Source organism: Halichoerus grypus, chromosome 6 (genome assembly GCF_964656455.1).
Source record: "Halichoerus grypus chromosome 6, mHalGry1.hap1.1, whole genome shotgun sequence".
Classification (NCBI taxonomy): domain Eukaryota; kingdom Metazoa; phylum Chordata; class Mammalia; order Carnivora; family Phocidae; genus Halichoerus; species Halichoerus grypus.
In genome coordinates this window covers 98,687,657-98,709,201 of record NC_135717.1, presented here as the reverse complement: position 1 = coordinate 98,709,201, position 21,545 = coordinate 98,687,657, and the positions used below count along the sequence as shown (strand labels likewise).

General features: G+C 35.0%; 1 protein-coding gene and 1 pseudogene across 5 annotated transcripts in view; one reads left to right on the top strand and one right to left on the bottom strand.

Moving 5' to 3' along the window:
- DNAI7 (dynein axonemal intermediate chain 7) overlaps positions 1 to 21,545 on the top strand; it is a 63,853-nt gene that overhangs the window by 14,559 nt on the left and 27,749 nt on the right. For 4 of the 5 annotated variants that reach the window (XM_036109640.2, XM_036109636.2, XM_036109638.2 and 1 more), the window contains 7 exons: positions 1,524 to 1,608; positions 2,856 to 2,947; positions 5,659 to 5,760; positions 6,607 to 6,744; positions 12,506 to 12,652; positions 15,140 to 15,243; positions 16,582 to 16,891. In XM_036109640.2, the coding sequence (XP_035965533.1) occupies positions 1,524 to 1,608; positions 2,856 to 2,947; positions 5,659 to 5,760; positions 6,607 to 6,744; positions 12,506 to 12,652; positions 15,140 to 15,243; positions 16,582 to 16,891 (978 nt within the window). The remainder of the gene's footprint in view (positions 1 to 1,523; positions 1,609 to 2,855; positions 2,948 to 5,658; positions 5,761 to 6,606; positions 6,745 to 12,505; positions 12,653 to 15,139; positions 15,244 to 16,581; positions 16,892 to 21,545) is intronic. The other variant, XM_036109639.2, reaches the window with a different exon arrangement.
- On the bottom strand, positions 3,739 to 3,820 carry LOC118546744 (U4 spliceosomal RNA; annotated as a pseudogene).

Sequence of the window (21,545 nt, the reverse complement as noted above, 5' to 3'; positions counted from 1 at the left end):
ACCTCAGTTCTCCAGGTTCAGTGCCAGCAAACATTGCCTGGATGCTCTACTCACACTCATATTAATTATATTTAAACTCCTTTCAACAATGTTTCATCCAAATTTACTTGTTCTGGACTACAGTTTTTCTTTTTGACTCTTCTCTAACTCATTCTTCTCCTTGCCTCCAATTTTTATCATTATCAAATAAGTTAGCTTATATAATATTTATTGGATCCATTCTCCTGTGTTTATTACATTGTTATGACTTTAGTTTTAGTAACTACTCTTAATAGTCACCCAAATGGTATCCTCTTCATAATCTTTTTTTTTCTAATACAAAGTTAGTTTTCAAAATTATATTCTTAATAGCCACAGCCCTTCTCAAAAACTTTTAGGGGGTTTCCACGTTTTTAGAATAATGTCCAACCTCTATAGCATAGGCTCCAGCCTTTTCTTCCATTTTCATTTCTATAACCTTTTCTTGGAATCTCCCCAGGGCCCATGAACTTCTTGGCCTTTCCAGTGCCATCCCGTCTCCATATCTTATTGCCTGCATTTCCCTCTTCCTGAGATACCTTCCCCACATATCTGAATGTTAAAATCTTTTGGGCACAAACTTAAATCCTACCTGCTCTATAAAGTTTTTTTTTTTTTTTTTTTTTTTTTTTTTTTTTAATTTTATTTATTTATTTGACAGAGAGAGACATAGTGAGAGCAGGAACACAAGCAGGGGGAGTGGGAGAGGGAGAAGCAGGCTTCCCGCGGAGCAGGGAGCCCGATGTGGGACTCGATCCCAGGACGCTGGGATCATGACCTGAGCCGAAGGCAGACGCTTAACGACTGAGCCACCCAGGCGCCCTCTATAAAGTTTTTTAATCATTATAGACATATAGTAGTATTAAAACTATTTTTACATATATTTTATATATATTTGATATCTATTTTATATTGTATATATATTTTTATTTTAATCCTTACAACAATAAAATGAGGTCTTTTTTTAAAGATTTTATTTATTTGCGAGACAGAGAGGGTGCATGAGTGGGGGGAGGGGCAGAGATTGAGAGAGACAGATAATTTGAAGCAGATTCTGTGCTGAGCGCAGAACCCGACACGGGGCTCGACTCACAGCTCTGAGATCATGACCTGAGCGGAAATCAAGAGTGGACACTCAACTGACTGAGCCACCCAGGCGCCCCCAAATGAGGTCTTATTTAGCACCATTTTAAAGATGCGGAAACTGGGAATGAGAAAATTATGTAAATTTCATATTAATTGCATGGTACTAATTGTATAGTAATTAAATTGGCACTGTCACTCTTGCCTTTAAATAACTTATATGCTTATTTTTCTTACTTGTTTCCATGCTTTGTCCTCAATGCATTGGGTCGAGGCTTTGTTCATAATAGTCTTATTTGAACGAATGAAAGACTAGATTCATGGAAGCATAAGTGTTTTTCATAATTACTATTTGAGGGATATGTGTTTTAAAGTAATTTGGGTGCATATTAATAGCCTTTCTTTATGTTGTGACATTTAAGTCTGGCAGGAAGAAGAGGAAAATAACCAAAGCTGAACGATTAAAGCAGCTACAAGAGGAGGAGGAAAGGCGGCAGAAAGAGGAAGGTACAAAATACACAGTGTTACTATTTTCATATGCAGGAAATATAACAGTAGGTTGGTATTTCTACATTCTTTTAAAAGAATTTTCAAAATTCTTCGATTTTTCAAATTTCATCTGTTTTATAATAAATGTCTGCTGTTTAAAGGGTACCCAGAAAGTTCTGTTAGTACACACCCATCACTTTCAGAAGTGGAGTTGCCAGGTAAAATACAGAATGCCTAGTTAAATTTGAATTTCAGATAAACAATGGATAATTTGGGATAATTTGCCTCATGCAATATGGAACATACTTCAATTTTTTTAAAAAGGCAGTTCTTTTATCTGAAATTCAAGTTCAACTAAGCACTCTGTATTTTTATTTGCTAACTCTGGCAACCCTATCTTGAAGTGTTTGTATTTACTGATGAAATCAGAGGCATTGGTGCTTATTGTACAGTAAGAATTCTGAAACTCAAATTCACTAAATATAGGAAGTAGACACTAGCAAGAAATGTACAGAGCAGCCTAAGTTCTTATAGTTTAATAATATTTATTTGCCAAATTTAAAGAGGATTTTCATTTGTAAAAAAAAAAGTCAGTTAAAAATTAATAAAAATATCAGTTATTTAAAATACCAAAATGATTTTAAAGATCTGATTATTTCAAGTGGTTGTAGCTTTTAGCATTAAGAACGTGTGGATTCAAATTCAGGTTTTAAAAGTCTGTCCTCTGGTTCCATGTTGATTTTTTTATGTGTAATCATTATAAATCCTTCTTAGGTGGCTCATGATAAGAATACATTATCAGGATCTAGATCTTGGGGCAAATTTTATTATATTGGATTAAACTCATATTCTTCAACATATATTTCATATTTTGTTTTTAATAGTGAAACCAAGAGAAGATTAGGGTAGTTGCTTCTGATGATGTAGATGTCACAAACTTACGGAAATCTTCTGAAGACTTTACCTCTCCTTAATTACCCATGATAGATCTGTCACTTTTTATTGGTTAAATCATTATTGGATTTCTATAAACTTTCTGGGCAAGAGAAATATCATTATAGTCCTATTTTCTTGGCCAGAAAGTTTGAGTCATGTTGTTTTTTGAAAGAAGGCTAGCATTCGTCTTATTTCTACCACATGATATGGTTGTGACTTCTATAAAATATTCCACCACCCTTACATCTTGAAAATACTTTAAGCAATTTTAAGGGCTTAAAAATAGATTGATTTAATCACTGAGAAAAAAAATTTTTTTGGTTCTTTAGAGGAGGCTCGTGTGAAATATGAAAAAGAAGAAATGGAAAGGCTTGAAATACAACGGATTGAGAAAGAAAAATGGCATCAACTTGAAGCAAAAGTATATAAACATTAGTAATATTTTTTTAAAAGATTTTGTTTATTTGTCAGAGACAGACAGAGAGCTCATGCGCACAAGCGGGGGGGGGGGAGCGGCGGGCAGAGGGAGAAGCAGGCTCCCCGCTGAGCAAGGACCTCAGTGTAGGACTCGATCCCAGGACCCTGGGATCATGACCTGAGCTGAAGGCAGATGCTTAACCAACTGAGCCACCCAGGCGCCCCTAGTAATCTTATTAATGAAGACACACTATGTGGCTGTCAGATATGTTTGGCCATGTAATGTCACTCTCCCCCATACCTACCACTAATGTTTAGGCCTTTATAAACTGGTTTAACTCATTTAATCCTACCAGAAAGTTAGTGAAATTATTACCCACATTTCACAGATAAGGAAATTGAGGAATAGGGAAAGTAAGCAGCAGAGCCAGGATTTAGACATAAATAGCTTTGCTTCGGAGCCCTTGCTTGTAAGCACTGTTATTTTTCTCAATCTGTTTTATAGATAAACAGGGATGCCCCTCCCCCACCCCCCCAAACTCAAATTCTACCTCTCCTGTTTCAGTTTTTTTTTTAATTTTTTCTTTTTAGAGTTTATTTATTTATTTGAGAGAGAGAGAGACAGAGATAGAGAGAGCACAAGTGGGGAGGAGAGGGAGAAGCAGGCTCCCTGCAGAGCAGGGAGCCTGATGCTGGGCTCGATCCCAGGACCCCGGGATCATGACCAGAGCTGAAGGCAGACACTTAACCGACTGAGCCACCCAGGCGCCCTCTCCTGTTTTAGCTTTACTTCTCTTTTTCGCCAGAATTTTTCAATTAGCAATAATCGCGCCTCGGATACACCTCATTGGCTACGATACTGCCACTGTGCAAAGCTTTTCACCAGAATTTTTCAGATCAGTAGTTCTGAAATATTTTGATCTGAGGAGAAACCTCTTAAGTATTAAAAATTGAAGACCCCCAAGGAGATTTGTTTATGTGGATTATATCTATCAATATTTACCATATTAGAAATTCAAACTGAGAAATTTTAAGATGCATTATATTAATAGATATTAAATATTGTTAAAAATAAACATTAGTAAAAATAAAATATATTAACATTTAAAGAAAGAAAACAACTATACATAGAATTACATATATAATATATATTATTGATTTATAATTGACATACAATATTATATTAGTTTCATGTGTACAACATAGTGATTCAATATTTGTATATATTGTGAAATGATTATTATAATACAATAGTTACATCCATAACCACACATTATATATTTTTTAAATTAGGGAAATAAGTGGCATTGTTTATATTTTTAAAATCTCTTTGATGTCAGACTTAACGAAAGACAGCTGGATTCTCATATCTACTTCAGTATTTTGTCTGTTTCAGTGTGTTGTTTTGATTGAAGTATATGAAGAAAATCTGGCCTCACAAAGATTCATAGTTGGAAAAAGGAATATTGTAATAGCCTTTCAGATAACTGTGAATATTCTTTTTGATACTATACCAAAACTCAATAAATGATAGTTTCTCAATATGGAATCTGAAATCATATCAATGAGCTTTTCATGCTCTGTTACACTAAAACATTGATCTATCTTACTCTTTAAGTAGATCTTGTATCCATGTATGATTCAGCAATATCATGCATTCGTTGCTTGGAAAAATTTGGTTTACTGAATTATTTCCTTCCAAATACTGACACATTTTTATTGTTCATTATCAAAAATCACATGCACTAATTTCATCTGCAATCAAATCAGAAAGGTTTTTAAGGAAAAAATGTCAAGCTCACAGCGTAGATATAAGTTTTCCTAAAATTTGAATTTTTTTCCTTAAAGATTCATTTGAGAGAGAGAGAGCAGGGGGGAAGGGCAGAGCGGGAGGAAGAGAGAGAATCTCAAGCAGACTCCCCACTGAGCACAGAGCCCCACGATATAGGGCCTGATCCCATGACCTGAAATCATGACCTGAGCCGAAACCAAGAGTCGGATGCTCAACCGACTGAACCACCCTGGTACCCCTTTAAAATTTGAATTTTTATTTGAAAACTTGAATTTTATCATTGGTAACAAATACTTTTAGTTGTTCCCTGGAATTGACATGCTCAATTCATTCATTTTTGAGAGGTTCTGCCAAGATACTCTAATAATTGCACAAGTATTTCTCAAGACAGTCTTGTCCTTTGATATGCAGCAGAAGTGCTTTATGTATACTTCCCATTTTATCACACAGAATAATCAAAAGACATACACTGATGAGTTGACATTTAATAAAATTAATAATTTTCACTTCATCACATCATTCTTATGTGAAACTGGCTGTTTCCCACCCCTCTCCCCCAAAGAATGTGCCCCCTAGTACAGCTTGTGACTTGATTTGTCCTGAGGCACCAGGAATTTTATACCATTTTGTGCCATTAGTGCAAATGTATACACAGCAAAAAAGGCAAATACTGTTTTAGTATTATTATGTAGACAGATTTGACCTCACAGATCCCTAAAGAGTCTTGGGGACCCACTAGGAGTCTGCAGATCATTCACAAACCACAGTTTCAGATGAAACCTTTTGGAAATAGCAGTTACATTTAAACTAACTTTAGTTAGTGTTCATTTTGAAAGTATTTTGTCAGTAAAGTTTAGAGGCTACTTGTGAAACATAAAGCTAAAATTAAAGAGCTAGCCAATGTATTTATCTCCACGTAACAGGATCTGGAAAGGAGAAATGAAGAACTTGAAGAACTTTATTTATTAGAGGGGTGTTTTCCTGAAGCAGAGAAATTGAAACGAGATACTAGATTGCTTTCTCAGGTAAGACTGATTTGTGTGTGTTACGTGTGTGTGAACTAATACTTTTGTACCACAAGAGGGAGTTATAGTCTGATATCCTTTTTACTCCTCCCAAACTTTGACTTTGTCTGTAAAACATCTCTAATCTGACAAATCTCCTATATTGCATGTAGCAAAGTAAATTCACATAGCTTTGTAGAAAACTATTTGTCAATAATAAGACCCTTGAAATTTTTATATCTTTTGACTCTGATTTAATTTTGGGGAATCTATACTGAGGAAATTATTCTAAATTAAAATAGAAAACTGAGCTTCATGGAATCTAGTGTTGCTCAAAACAGCGTAAGTTTGGAAACAATAAAGATTATTATCAGGAGAAGAAGAAAAAACTAACAATATGGCAAAAGATGATGGCGGTATAATTTTAAGCAAAAAACTGTAAGTACAATATGATTACAAATGCAGAATTTGCATAGACTACAGAATGAATGGAAGAACTCATACTAAAATGCCAATGGTGATTAACAATTAGTAACAATTTGAGAAGTGGAAATTAGCCTGTGTTGGCTTTTGTAAATATAGAAGTTATATGATTAGAGAAGAAAGCAAAACAAAACCAACTCATAAATACTGTTTTAAAAATATGACAATTACTAGAATTGTTATTTATTTGAATTATGGAAGCTTTGAAATTATTTTGATGAAGAGAATTTTATTATTTTAGAGATATCTCAAGTAAGCAGTTAAAGTCATAATATTTTTTGCCTAAATTGGAAAAACTAGGTTATGAGAACTGATACTTTGAAAAAAGTTATTTAATCTTTGAATTTTCATCAGTGTGAACCTTCAGACATTTTTATTCCACAGTGGAAACACTACATTCAATGTGATGGGAGTCCTGATCCTTCAATATCCCCAGAAATTAATACTTTCATTAGCCTGTGGAAAGAGGAAACAAATGAGACTCTTGAGGAAGTGATTGCGAAGAGTAAACTAGTGCTAAATGTAGGTATTGGAATATTATTTTATAATTTTAAATTATTTAAATTACAAATTGTCTGATACTGCCTCCAAAATAAAAATAAATTGAATAACTATCATACTTGCCAATTAGTAACACTACTGCTTGCTTGGCTATGCAGAAAAATTATTTGCTAATCTTTACTTTTTTTTTTTTAACAGTCCAAGTGCATTTTATTTTATTTTTTTTAACAGTCTTTTCATTTTTTTTTATTTTTACAACTCCTTTTTTAAATTTTTTATCTTTGCCACCTTAGATATAAGGTCAACATAACATAAATGTGAAACATTATGTGTGTCTAATCCAAGCAGGAAAAAAAAATCAAGTTGCATCCATTTATGTAGATAACTTGGGGGAAAAGTGCATGATTTTATCCTGAGTTGAAATTTTCCACTATTCTATGATTCACTACAGATGTTTTTCAATGTTAACTATGTGCCAGGCACCTATCCTTTAAGGCATGAAAGTACAAAGATGAGTAAGAACATTGTACCTTCTACTTCTGCAAATAGGATGGACAGACTACCCTGAGGATCTACCACATTATGATGCACTTAAAAATGCTAAAAACAACTTTTTTTAATGATATTTAAATTCATTGCCTACAGGCGCCTGGTTACCTCAGTTGGTTAAGTGTCTGACTCTTGGTTTTGGCTCAGGTCATGATCTTATGGATGGTGAGATTGAGCCCCACATGGCTCCGTGCTCATCAGGGAGTATGCTTGAAGATTCTCTCCCTCTCTCCCTTCCCCTACTCTAGTGCTCTATCTCGCACACTGTCTCTCTCTCTCTCTAAAATAAATATGGGGCGCCTGAGTGGCTCAGTCATTAAGCATCTGCCTTCAGCTTAGGTCATGATCCCAGGGTCCTGGGATCCAGCCCTGCATCAGGCTCCCTGCTCAGCGGGAAGCCTGCTTCTCCGCCTCCCACTACCTCTGCTTATGTTCCCTCTCTCGCTGTCTTTGTCTCTGTCAAATAAATAAATAAAATCTTTAAAAATAAATAAATAAAATAAATAAATATATAAATCTTTTTTAAAAGATTCCAGTCATTCATTTGAGAGTGAGAGACAGATCACGAGAATAGGGAGAAGTAGAGGGAGAGAGAGAAGCAGACTCCCCACTGAGCTAGGAGTCCAACGTGGGGATTGATCCCAGGACCTGGAGATCATGACCTGACCCAAAAGCAGACACTTAACCATTTGAGCCATCCAGGCACCCCAATAAATAAATCTTTAAAAAAAATAAATTCATTGCCTAGTTCAAAACAAAGTAAGGGAAAATCTTAGAGGCCAATTCAGAAAAGCGGGCAAGTCTCAAAGTCAGTGGCTTCCCAGAGAGCCACTTCCCCAGAGGCTCTCTGTTAAGTCTTGGGTTAGCATTGGTTTAAAGGACCATCAGGAGGCAAAGCCTAGAGTATGTGAAAGGTGGCAAGTTGAATCAGAGATTTCTTATATGGCTGGGAGCCTCCAAAAGTTATTGTGGGTAATAGGGGAAATACTCGGCAAAAGATGATACAAACTTGTTTGGCTCATCTTTAGCTTAGAGAAGGGAAACAAGAAAATTATTCTTAATCACAAGTGAATCCAAAGTTGATTGGGAGAATTTACCAGAATATAGGAGAGAGAAAGAGATGGAAAATATGAATGAGAAGTTAATAAATATGTATGATAGAGGAAAAGAGGCGAAAATACATTGAAAAGGAGTACCAGAAAGAGATGCAGAAGAATGAGGGAATGACAATATTCAAAGAGAAAATGTCTGACGTTTTTCCAGAATTGAGGAAAGATACAAACCCTCAGATTCAAGAAACCCAACAAATCCCAAGTTAGGATGAATAGAAAAATGCACACTAGACACACCTAGATAATAATTGAAACTAGAAGGGATTCACTGCTCTTGGTCCTTTTATCTTCTAATGCTTTTTGTTACCATTCCTCTCCACCTTTTTGTGTTTCTTATCACTGTGGTTTACTTCTATGTGTTGTTGTAAGATGGACTAACTCCAGATTCTGTTAAGCTCTTAACATGCATTGCCTGATTTGATCTAGACAAGCTTATGAGACCCATTCTACGTAAAAAGAGAGAGAAATTGTGACTTACTTAGAGTCTCCTATGAGACTTCAGATGGGTCTTACTCTTTTTTTTTTTTTTAAGGTTTTATTTATTTGAGAGAGAGAGAGATACAGAGCAGGAGTGGGGGGAGGGGCAGAGGCAGAGGGAGAAGCAGACTCCCTGCTGAGCAGGGAGCCCCGATGCGGGCTTGATCCCAGGACCTGAGCTCATGACCTGTGCCGAAGGCAGACACTTACCCGACTGAGCCACCCAGGCGCCCCTTACTCTGACTTTCCAAGGGCTCCATGGAGCCTCCCCCACACCATGAGGTGTTCTTGCCATTGCATATACTCTCTGCCATGCTGCCATGGCAAGATGCTGGTCTCTGATGCTCTGCAAAAGCCGAGAGAGAGTGGGAAGTAGCAGAAGTAGTAGAGGTCATCAGTGATAAGCTGGAAGTGAAATCTTCCTGTTGTGAGAGTGGGTTACAGAAATGGACATAATAAATAATAGGGAAAATGAGAAAAAAGATAAGTAAAACAAAACAGGAGATGGAAGAAGAGAATGATCATAGCAATAGGAAACTAAAGCAGGCAGCACATGAGGAACAGAAAGAATTGGATAGCATCGATGACATGGTGAACACCAGGTTCCAAATGATCAAATTTATTTATTTGGCAAGCTCTTAAATAACACTATGCCAGGCTTTAGAAATAGTAACTTGCTGAATTCTTATAATAACCCTATGAGGTAGGCACTATTATTCCCATTTCACAAATGAAGAAGGCACTGTGATGTTGTCCAAGATCACACTGGTAGTAAGAAGTGGCTAGGATTGAAGCCCCGCATTCTGGGTTGAGTCCATACTGCACTATACCACTATGCTGCCTCTCTTAATTTAGAAGTTTATTAGGTATTTCTTATGTGTCAGTGTTCAAAACTAAATCTTGCCACAATACAGTATTAGTTGTTCCTGTGACCTTGCTGTGCCTCATTTTCTCCTAACACTATAAATACCTCCACTCTCTTCTTGCTTGCATTCTTTTTTTTTTTTTAAAGATTTTATTTATTTATTTGACAGAGGGAGAGGGAGAGCACAAGCAGGGGGCGTAGCAGGCAGAGGGAGAGGGAGAAGCAGGGAGTCCAATATGGGGCTTGAATCCCAGGACCCTGGGATCATGACCTGAGCTGAAGGCAGATGCTTAACCGACCGAGCCACCCAGGCACCCTGTTTGCATGGTTTCTGAGATGTTAAATGCAATTTTTAATTTTGTTCCTCTAAAGGTACGGTGTTTTTTACTCTGGCTTCTGTGGGGATTTTTTCTTTATCTTTGATTTTTCTGTAGTTTGAAAATGATAAGCCTAAGTGGAGTTTTTTAGGGCATTTATCCTGCTTCGTGTTCTCTGAGTTTCCTGAACCTGTGGTTTGGCATCTAACATTAATTTAGGGAAATTCTCAGTTATTATTATTTCAGATATTTCTTTTGTTCCTTTCTCTCTTTTTTCTCCTCCCGGTGTTCCCATTATGTGTATGCGACACCCTTTGTAGTTGTCCCACAGTCCTTGGATATTTCATTCTATTCTTTAAATTGTTTTTTCAGGTTTTTGTTGTCTTTGCCATTTGGTTTTCAAGGATTCTTATTGCTATGTCCTCTGGCTCAGAGATTCTTTCCTCAGCTGAGTTCAGTCTACTAATAAGCGCACCAAAGGCATTCTCCATTCCTGTTACAGTATCCTTTGATCTAGCATTTCAATCTGGTTCTTTCTTAGGATTTCCATCTCTCTCCTTTACATTGCCCATATATTCATGTATGCTGTCTGTTTTATCCAGTAGAACCCTTAGCATATTAATCATAGTGGTTTTAAATCCCTGGTCCGATAATTCCAACATCACTGCCATGTGTGGTTCTGCTTGCTTTGTCTTTTCAGATTGTGGTTTTTGCCTTTTGGTATGACTTGTAATTTTCTCCTGATAGCTGGACATGATGTACTGGGTAAAAGTTGCTGCTGTAAGTAGGCCTTTAGTAATGGGACTGTGAGGTAAGGTGGGGAGAGGGGAAGACCTGTGAAATTAGTTCTCAGTCTCTTAGTAAAGCCTGTGTCTGCATCTCTGCATGGTGAACTTCACAAATGTTTCAATTGTTTTTATTCCCTCTTAAGTGGGAAGGAATGGCTAGAGCCAGCTGGAGTTATGTATTTTCTTTCCCCCAGGTGAGTTAGGCTCTGATAAAACTCTTGCAGATTAGGCTCTAGGTAGTTTCCCCTGAGATCAGGCCTTGTAGAGAGTACTCTGGTGTATTTCAAAACGGTTCCTTTTCCCCTCCCTCTGCTAGAAATAGGGGATTTTGCTCCTACAGTTATTATGAGAACCTGGTGGAGCATTTGGAGGTAAATCTAACAATATGTTGGGCCCTCTTGTTCCATGACTGTATTCTCCTGGAGTTTTTAACTCTCAAGAGTTGTCTACACTGAGTCTCAATAATTTGTCATTTACAATTCAGATGTTCTTACTTGGCACTGTTTTCTGCAGTGGCTTTTGCTCCTGAATATAGATCTCTCCAATCTTGAGGGCAGATGTTTGCCCTATCTCCTCCTCTCTTGTGGATTAAAGAACAGTTGTTGATTTTTCAGTCTTTTGAGCTTTTTATTTGTTAGGATGGGGTCGGGTCTTCCAAACTCCTTACTTCGGTTTCCTTATCTGTAAAAACAGACACAATAACAGTATCTAGCTCATAGAGTTATGATGAAGATAGAATGAATTAAAACGTATAAACATTTAGAACAGTTCCTGGCACATAGTAAGTGTAGGAGAGAGAAAATTCTTCTACCCTTCAAGGTCTTTCAGCTGGACTGAGAATTCAATTCATATGAGACAGGAAAATAGGAGAAAAAAGACAATTTTATTACGTGCACATGAAGACCCAATAATGAAATTGAGACCCAAAGAAATGACCAAGGCAGGCAAATTTTAGACAAAGAAACAATAGATTGGTGAGGAATTTACAGGATAAGGAAAACAGGTGTTTGTGAGCTTGAATCAGTAAGGAATTTTAAGAGGAATTTGGGCCAAGTAGATTAGTAAAAAAGTAACAAGGTTTATTTCCACAGTTTTCTCTACTTGAAAGTCCATGTCTGTGGTGATAAAGATGTCTTTTCTTAGTACAGGGAGGGTATTTTTCATATGGGAGATATGTTTCCTGCTTTCAGGAGGACAGAGGAGGGTGTGTCTTTGTACCAGTTAATTCTCAAGTAGCTTCAGTTCAAAATGATCAGTATTGTGCCTTTGTGGTTCATTTGGGGGTGGCCTGCCCTGGACTCCTACATAAACATTCAGTATATATTAGTAACTCTCTTCATGTCCTCCTCCTCCTCCTCATTGTTGTTATATCATTATTTCTACTGTTCCATAGTCTTAGGTATCCAAGCTGTCCCTGTTCTATTAACTTGCTAATGAAAGCTCTGTTACAGATAGTTGGGAATTCTTATAATGGAATTTCTGGAGAAAATATTTAATTTTTCCATGATCTTAAATAATACAATAAATATAAGAAAGGATTTTTATATGTTTTACTGGTGATATGATGTGTGCCTCAATTCAAAAGTGATAGAACATCCCCTTTTCACTTTTTCTTTGACTTTTTGTCAGAAGATTATTTTTATAGTAAGTTTTTACATTGTTTTTATTTTATAGTTAATTGATAAATTGAAATTAATTTTATTGGAAACACCACCATATGATTTGGAAGATAAAAATATAATACAGTACCAAGGATCAATTCTAGAACTGCAGGAGCTCCTTCATCTTAAGTTTAACGTAGCCACAGAAATACTTCTCAGAGTAAGTGTGATTTTTTTTGCTTATAACTTATGATTAACTTTTTTAAGTGTTAAAATTTTACACTATATGATAAAAAAACCCAGTATCTTTTTAATTAAAAGGCTATGGATAAGTCAGTAGAATAATTTGAAGCACATATATTTATCCAGATTTAACAGTCGTAAATATTTCTAAAAAAAAAAAAACATAATCAATATAGTTAAAGTCTAGTTTTTCTTTAAGATTTTATTTATTTATTTGAGAGAGGGGAGAGCACAGAGGGAGAGTGAGAGGGGGAAGCAGACTCCTCACTGAGAGTCCAATGTGGGGCTCAATCCCAGGACCCTGAGATCATGACCGGAGCCAAAGGCAGATGCTTACCTGACTGAACCACCCAGGCCCCCCTTTTTTTCTTATACTTGCTAAGGTTTAGTAGGATCACTATGAAAATAAATTCACAAAACTTTATATGTTAAACATTCCCTACTCTAGATAAATCGACAAAGATCGTAATTATTGGTAGTCACTCTATTTTCCCCAAATACCTTGTCATTAATGATAATATCCATATAACTGTAAAATCATTATTATACCTTAGAAAGTAATAATTCCATAATCTAATGTCCAGTCCATATTTAAATTTTGGCTAATATTCTATCCCATGAATGTCTTCTATGGCTGTTTTTGTTTTATTTTGCTCTTTAAATCAGAAAACAACCTAAAGTCACACTTTTTTTTTTTTGTCTATTTTATCTTTTGGTTTATTTTGGTCTCTGTATAGCCTTGGTAGAATATGTTCTAATTACAAAAAGAACTGCAAAGAAGGCTTAAACTTCACTAAATTTATTGTTAGTAGTAATATTCATAATGTAATTTTGGAACTATTTTATTTATATTGTAAGAAAAGCAAGGAAATGTATTACAATTTTTAGTAATCAAGATTATTTTAAGAGAAAAAGATACAGTATGTAAAAGAAAAGATTAGAAAAAATACTGTAATGTTAAATTTGAAATGGAAATATCAGTATGAACCAGATTTCTTTTTAATCCATAAAAATGGAACCAGGTCTAGTTGGGGTAAACAGCCAATTCCAGGTCTGGAGCAGGGTAAGTGAAAGATGAGGTTGAGTTATCTTGTGCTAGAAAGCAAATAAATGCTCAGAGAGTAATGGAGTCGTATCCAAAGGGAGAGAACTAGCTTAAAGGGGCTCCCACTGGTCAAATTTGGAATAATTTGAATATCATAAAGAATAATTATAATTGATTATAGACCATTGAATAAATAAAAATCCGTGGGTCTAAAGTGATACTCCAAAAAAGGAAGGGGGAAAGGGGGGGTGGAGGGAAAGAACAGTTCTTTATAGAAGAATGCCATCTGATAAATGTAGAAGGAATTGTCAGTTAGAAAATCACCATTTTTTAATCCTCAATGTAATAAATGATAAGGATCATTTTCACTTAAATAATTAGGTGGAAAGTTGTTGAGGAACACATGATTCTCATAGTGCTAAAGTATTAGACCACAGATTACTTACTGATTGGGGAAAAGTATACTTCACAACTGGGAGATATGGGTACTTATCACCTTAACCAAGTGATCAAGTCCACATTGTTAATAGTGGGACATCATATGCCTCCTGATAGGATGCAACATATAGAATACAACATAACCTACAATGCCTTCTTGCTGAAAATAATTAAGCCTACCTAGACCTAACTTTCAAGAAATAAAGGGGATAGAAGAGCAAGTTAAACAATACCATGAGGAATTAGATAAATTCACAATGTGGAACAGTTCTATAAGACAACTATTCTGAACACTTCCAAAGTGAATGTCACAGGGGGAAAAAAGTGTGGGGGATCAATTGCTTTTTAAAAATGTACAATAAATTCAATCTCCAATACTTATAAGTTTTTATATTACGGCAACTAAATACATACAATATTGACTTAGTTAAGCCATTTAAGAGAGTTAATATGCATCAAGCTATATTAGTCTTTATTAAAACATTCTTAAGAACATCCTTAAATTGTGTTTAATGTTGGATATCAAGTATTGGACTAGTAAAACATGACCCATCTGGATTTCATAAACTGGATATTTTGTTTTCTAAACTTGATGATATTCAGAAATAGACTAACTTTTGTAGTAGCATGATCTACATTTTAATAAGGTACAGGTAAAGAAGCATGTGAATAGTTAAAATCATGATAATGTTAAAATTGAGAAGGGTAATATAATAGTAATCCTGGGAATATAGGAGCAACTTTAATCCTTAGACACAGTAAGAGAAACTGAGTGGAAAGGTGAAGCACATTTAATTAGGTTAAATACATTTATATCATTAAGAGAATTTTTTAAAACAATTTTTTGTTATTTTGATACTTTTACCCAAATTACTCTTTTTAAGTAACGAATCTAACACCTGAGTGATGAAATAACTCCTCTAAGTTGCATAGCTTATGAGGCCTCTCATCTTTTATAATGTTTTCTTTTTTCTCTTATAGCAAGCTAGTACATTAGCAGATCTGGACAGTGGAAATATGGAAAAAGTCATTCAAGATGAAAATGTAACTCTGTATGTGTGGGCAAACCTCAAGAAGAATCCAAGGTATTCCTGTGGGTGATACTATAGGTCAAAAGACATTGGGAGTCACATCATGATGACCAGGCAGATGCCTGTTGTATACTAGGATGGTATACTTGGGAAGAAACCTATGTTAGGAAGTCAGCCAACTGGGCTTTGAATCACAAACCTGCTATTTGTCTACCTTAGGCAAGTTATTTTCAGCTAATAACATCTTTCTGAGAAATGATAGTGATGATGATAAATTCATGATCACTTCTTCTGTTTAATCTTCAGTATTTCAAATTAATTGAGTTAGTATGGCAGTGAGTTTTAGGGAAAAATTATCAAAGTAAAAGGAGGCCTAGGTTCTGGTCCCAGCTCTGAAAAGACTGGTCATATGACAATGGAAAGAATTGGAGTTTAATTTTGATATTTAGTAACAGGAAGGGACAAAATATTTTCCAAGTTATATTTGCTGTAAAATACTCTGTCATTTAAATCTAATGAGACAATATAATAATATAACCCTTTTCATTGTAAAATGTGTTACATATAGAAGAGTAAAAAATTAATCTGTATAATTTTAAAAGAAGTAAAATGAATAGCCCTGTATTAGCTGCTCAGATTTAAGAAGAGAATTAGATGGTGTGTTTTTACTAATAGAGTGAATAGTAGAGGCAGAAACAAGTTTTGTTTTATTTGAGAGTGATAGTGAGGGGGGTTGCAGGGATGATGAGTTCAACGTTGGACCTGTTCAGTTTGAAATACTTAAGAAATATCAAAGTACAAATGTCTGAAGGCATTAAAAAAAATCTGAGTTGGAGATCTATTTTGAGGAGACATCATATAGATCAGTAGTTTTTAACTCTTGGGGAATCATAGACTCTTACGAACTTATTATATATACTCATCATAGGTAAGGGCATTTTTGGACTTCTTAAAACCCATTCAGGGATGCCTCTTCCCCCGCCAACCCATCCCAGGAAACATAGAACTCGTGTTGAAAACTGATAACATAAGTTATGATTCAGGCATCAAAATAATATCCAAGGAGACTGTGTAGAGGGAAGAAGAAAGAGGGCCTGGATAGAGAGTGGAATAATGTCAACATTTAAGGGACAGTAGGAAAAAGGCCATACAGAGGAAACAGAGAAGGACCTGCCAGAGATGGAAGAGAAGAGTATGGGGTCATAGATCCCAAGAGAGTGTTTTAAGAAGGATTACGTTAGCAACTGGGTCCAAATGCTGCAAAGCAAGCAAGCATGCATCAGGACTCCAAACTTTGGCAAAATTCCAGTGGAGAGAAATACTGCTTAGGTATAAATTCTCAACAGACTCAGTTTTTTAGGATCTCATCCTTTTTGTTAAAATTATTAACAGGTACAAAAGTGTCAGATTCTCTGAAACACAAATTGGATTTGAAATTCCAAGGATTTTAGCAACAAGTGACATTGCTCTACGCCTCCTACATACACACTATGACCATGTCACACCACTGCGCCCTGTTCCAACATCATTACAAGAACATACTGCCACAGTAACTCACTTTGTCAAGGATGAAGTTAAGAATGAAGAAGCAGCAATCAGCAAAGAGCTCCAAGAAGAGGGTAAACAACGAGAAAATGAGTCTAACTCAGTTCAGGAAGAAGAAACAAAATTTGAGGAACAAGGTGATAGTGAAGTACAAATGGTAGGACACATTTTTTAAACATATACATTTTTTCCTCGTGTAATAGGTGTTATTAGATTCCCTTGGAGCATTCTTAAGATTTTTTCCTAAACAACCAGAAGTTGTCTGAAAGCCACTTTCTTGCCAATGGCTCATTTTTGAATGTGTATATTTTCTTCTTGCCTTCTGTTAATAGTCACTATTCATAGTTGAGCCTGTTGCTTCAACATCCTAAAGTTCAGCACAGGAATTGCTCAGTTATATTTTAGGGACATGCCTGAACAACTTTGAAGCAAATTTAATTTTTATTTTTGTATTTCAAACTCACTTAAGGGAACTTGCCATTATATGGAAACTTGAGGTAAATACTTTCACAAACTGAAGGATTATCTTACATTACTTTCTTAGCTTTTGGTTTTGTAAGAAAGAATTTTGTAAAGTACAATTGATTTTCTTAAAGTATTGTACTCCTGTCTTAAAACTTAAAACTTGTCTTAAAACTTAAAACATCTTTAGACATAATAACATATTTGGGTAATTTAATAATCATATTCCTTTAGTCATTTTCTGCTCTTTTCTATTTCTGGGATTTTCAAGCTACTTACTTATTATGTTAGTATTAATTGTCTCTTTAGAATTTTTCAGAACTAAGCATCTTTTTTGTTTGGCCATAAACAATCTGCATTTTAAGAAGAACCAGAAATAGCAGGTTTTCCTCCAAGTGCCTAAGACATGATGTGTATTGTTTTTTTGGTTTATTTTCTTTAAACACAGGGAAGGGTTAAGAATTGGATTGAATATAAATTTGAAATCAGAATAGGAATTATTAAATAATCTAAGAATATATTTAATTGAAAAATTCCATTTTAAATATTACACCAGAATAAAAAATTATAGATTCTTCAGCAATATAGAAAATGGATATGACATAATGACCAATACAAAGAATAGTATTTAGAGTATGATTACAACCATGTAAAAATTAAAAGGAGTAGAGGAGGAGAACCCAGAAACCTGTATATAGCTGATACTTTAGAGAGGTGGGACATAATTTGCTCTTTAAAAATTTGTCACTTAAAAAAAGAATTCGTTGAGCAATCCAATAGCTTTTAAAATAAAAAAATTGATTTTACCTCTCAGGTAGCATGGTAGTTTCACTAGATAGAGTTCAACAATATTTACAGTTCTCCTGCCTTTTCTGAACACACTGGATGATTGCTCTCCTCACCCCCCTGAAGTTAGGCATGACTAAGACTTGCTTTAACTAATAAGATGTGAGTGGAAGGGACATACTGATTTCTAAGGTGGGGGGGGAATAAGGAATGAGTAAATGGGCCCTGGACTTCACAATAATTAAATATGCAGTAAAAAACAAAATGAAAACCCATTAACTTAAAATTAGACAGGATTTGTAGTTGAACATTCATGAAAACAGAACAAATTAAAAACAAGGTAACAAAATCGTTGTACGAAAAATGTGTCTAAAAATGTTTGGCCTTGATCTGATTCAAAATACTGGATAATTTCTCCCCCCTCAAGTTCCTTGATTATAATTAATATTTAATGAAAACACACCAACATTTTATTCAAGAATTTCACATTATTTGAAAATTATGAAATATTTAATTAGAAAACATAATTTGATAGATTACTTGAATTGACATGGCTAACAATTCTTTCTTATGCACGTGTCTGTTAAAATGGCCTTATGCAGTGATAATTTATTATAGTTCTGTTAATGTTGGAAATAATTTTATATTAAAAATATAAGCCTATAAATGCACTGTCATACGGAACAGTGCAATTACAGATTTTTCAAGGTCTGTCATTCATTACAATAAGGAGTTATTTCCTTTACTCTCAACTAGCGAGCTCAAAGGTACCCCAAACTAAGCTTTCCTCAGTTCAAATGGCTCTTACCAATGTGTTTACATCTGTTTTTTCCATTATTATTTAATGCTTTATTGAACAATTTCAACTTATAACGATAACTAAAGGTATGCCAATGGCTAATGTTGATAATGCCACAAAAGTACGCCCAGGAAAAGCATTCTACCCAGTGGTAAAATGCATGTTTCGTGGAATATTGAAGCTGTCCTCAACTAAATAGTCTAGGAAACTCAGAGTGAAGATCAGTAGGCAATGAGTGATATGGAAGAAATAATTTTATTTTATGAAACTTCTCCATAGCCTGGGAAGCTTGACCAACAGTTGTGTGAATGGTAGGGAAACGTGGCTGGAGGAAACTCTACTATCGGGGGATTTCAAAAGAGAAAATTGCCCAAAAGATGAGTAACATTAATTCACTTAGCGCCCCTACTTTCCAGGAACCAAAACGCGTATCACACCAAACAGGCAGTGTGTATAGAAGCTTATGCATGTGTGCTCTATCATCCTTCCAAAAACCCCACAGCATTCTGAGAAAGTTTATATGAGCTCCACAGAAGCAGAAGGATCCCACAGTAATGGTTAAGTGTGCCAAGGCTGGAGGGAAAAGCCATCTCCTGTGCTGAGGGAGGATTGGTGGGGCGGGATCAGGCCCGGGGAGCAGGAACTGCTTGGAGTGAAGAATCCCCCAGGCCCTTGATGTGCTATGCTGGGTAGGAAAGGAGAGAGAGCAGATTTTAACAAAGGTCAGCTGGGCCTACTCTTGCTACCAATTCTGAACAGTGTAAACCACCTTTTCTAAGTGTGAGTAGCCTGCAGAGGGCAAAAATCACTGGATATATAAAGAGAATCAACAGCTCAAAAGAGGAGGACAAAGATAATTTGATGGAATTTATGGGGGGGGGAAGTAAAAGAAAGGATGGAAAGAAGTAAGAGTTTCAAATTCTGTATAGAAGAAGTTCCAGAAATTGAGAAGGGAAAGGATGGGTTTAATATAATGATTGCCTTGGGATTTGAAATTAATTTTTATTTGTATTTCACTCTACAGATTAAAAAAAATTAGTTTTAAATATAAAAACAAACTAATCAAAACTCAGAATGATACAAATATATGAGGAGAACATAGGAAGTTATTTTATTATCTTTACAAGAAGGTCTTTCTTATCAGTGCATTAAAATCAAGACCATAAAAGGAGACTGGATTCAAACATTTGTATAGCCAAATAAACCTCTCTATGAAGAAAGTTGAAAGATGATGAAATGAGAAAACTAAACATATAAAACAAGGGATTAATATTTTAATATAAAGAGCTCTTACAAATTGGTAAGATAATTTCCTAATGTAAAATTAGGCAAAGGACCCGAGTAGGCAGATGAAAGGAGAAGTGCAACTAGCCAATGAAAAAATGAAAAGCTACAGAATCAAGTAAGTGATCAAATTAGAAGCAACATTATACCCTGTCTTCTTAGGTTGAGCATGAGGGGGAGAAGGCATTTTCACTTACTGTTGTTAGAAATGTAAATTTGTACAATCTTTCTGAAGTGCAGTTTGGTACTATGTAAATGTACCCATTTTAATTTTAGTAATTTATTATGAAATAATAGGACAAGTAAATAAAAATGTGCTACATGTTTATTAAGATATTTTTACAGTAGCAAATATAGTCCACAGAGTGATTATCAAATAGTCAACAGTCAAATATTAGTAGCCATTCAAAATGATATAGATTTTATATACTTCTTTTAAATTTTAAATTTTTATTTTTATTTTTATTTTTTTAAATTTTAAATTATTGAAATAAAATTGACATACCTATTAGTTTCAGGTGTACGACATAATCATTTAATATCTTTACTATGAAATAATTACCACAATAAGTCTAGTTAACATCCATCATCACACATAGTTACAAATATTTTCTTCCTGTGATGAGAACTTTTAAGATCTCTCTTAGCAACTTTCAAATATACAGTACAGTATTATTAGTTACAATCACCATGCTGTACATTACATCCCCAGGACTTATTTTATACCTGGAGTTTTTTTACCTTTTAGCCATCTTCACCCATTTTACTTCCCCCCCCCCCCATCTCTGGTAACTGCCAATCTCTTCTCTGTGTTTGACTTCGTTTTTGTTTTTGTTTAGCTTCCACATATAAGTGAGATCATCTAATATTTGTTTTTCTTTGACTTATTTCACATAATGCCTTCAAGGTCCATCCATGTTGTCACAAATGGCAAGATTTCCTTTTTTTTTTTTTTGGCTTAATATTCATTTGTGTATATATACCATGTTTTCTTTATCCATTCATCCATCAGTGAACACTTAACATTGCATCTATGTCTTAACTACTATAAATAATGCTGTAGTGAACATGGAGGTGCATATATCTTTTCAAGTTAGTGTTTTTATTTCCTTTGGATACATACCCAAGAGTGGAATTACTGGATCATATGGTAGTTCTATTTTTAATTATTTTGAGGAAGCTCCAGACTATTCTCCATAGTGGCTGCACCAATTTACATTCTCACCAATAGTGCACAAGAGTTCCTTTTCCTCTACTTCCTTGCCAACCCTTGTTATTATCTTTTTGAAAATAGCTATCCTAACTGGTAAGAGGTGATATCTCATTATGGTTTTGATTTGCATTTCTCTGATGATTGGTGATGTTGAGTACCTTTTCATGTACCTGTTGGCCTGTTTCATGTACCTAATTGTCTTCTTTGGAAAAATGTCTACTCAGATCCTCTGCCCATTTTTATATTGGATTGTTTTTTACTATTGAG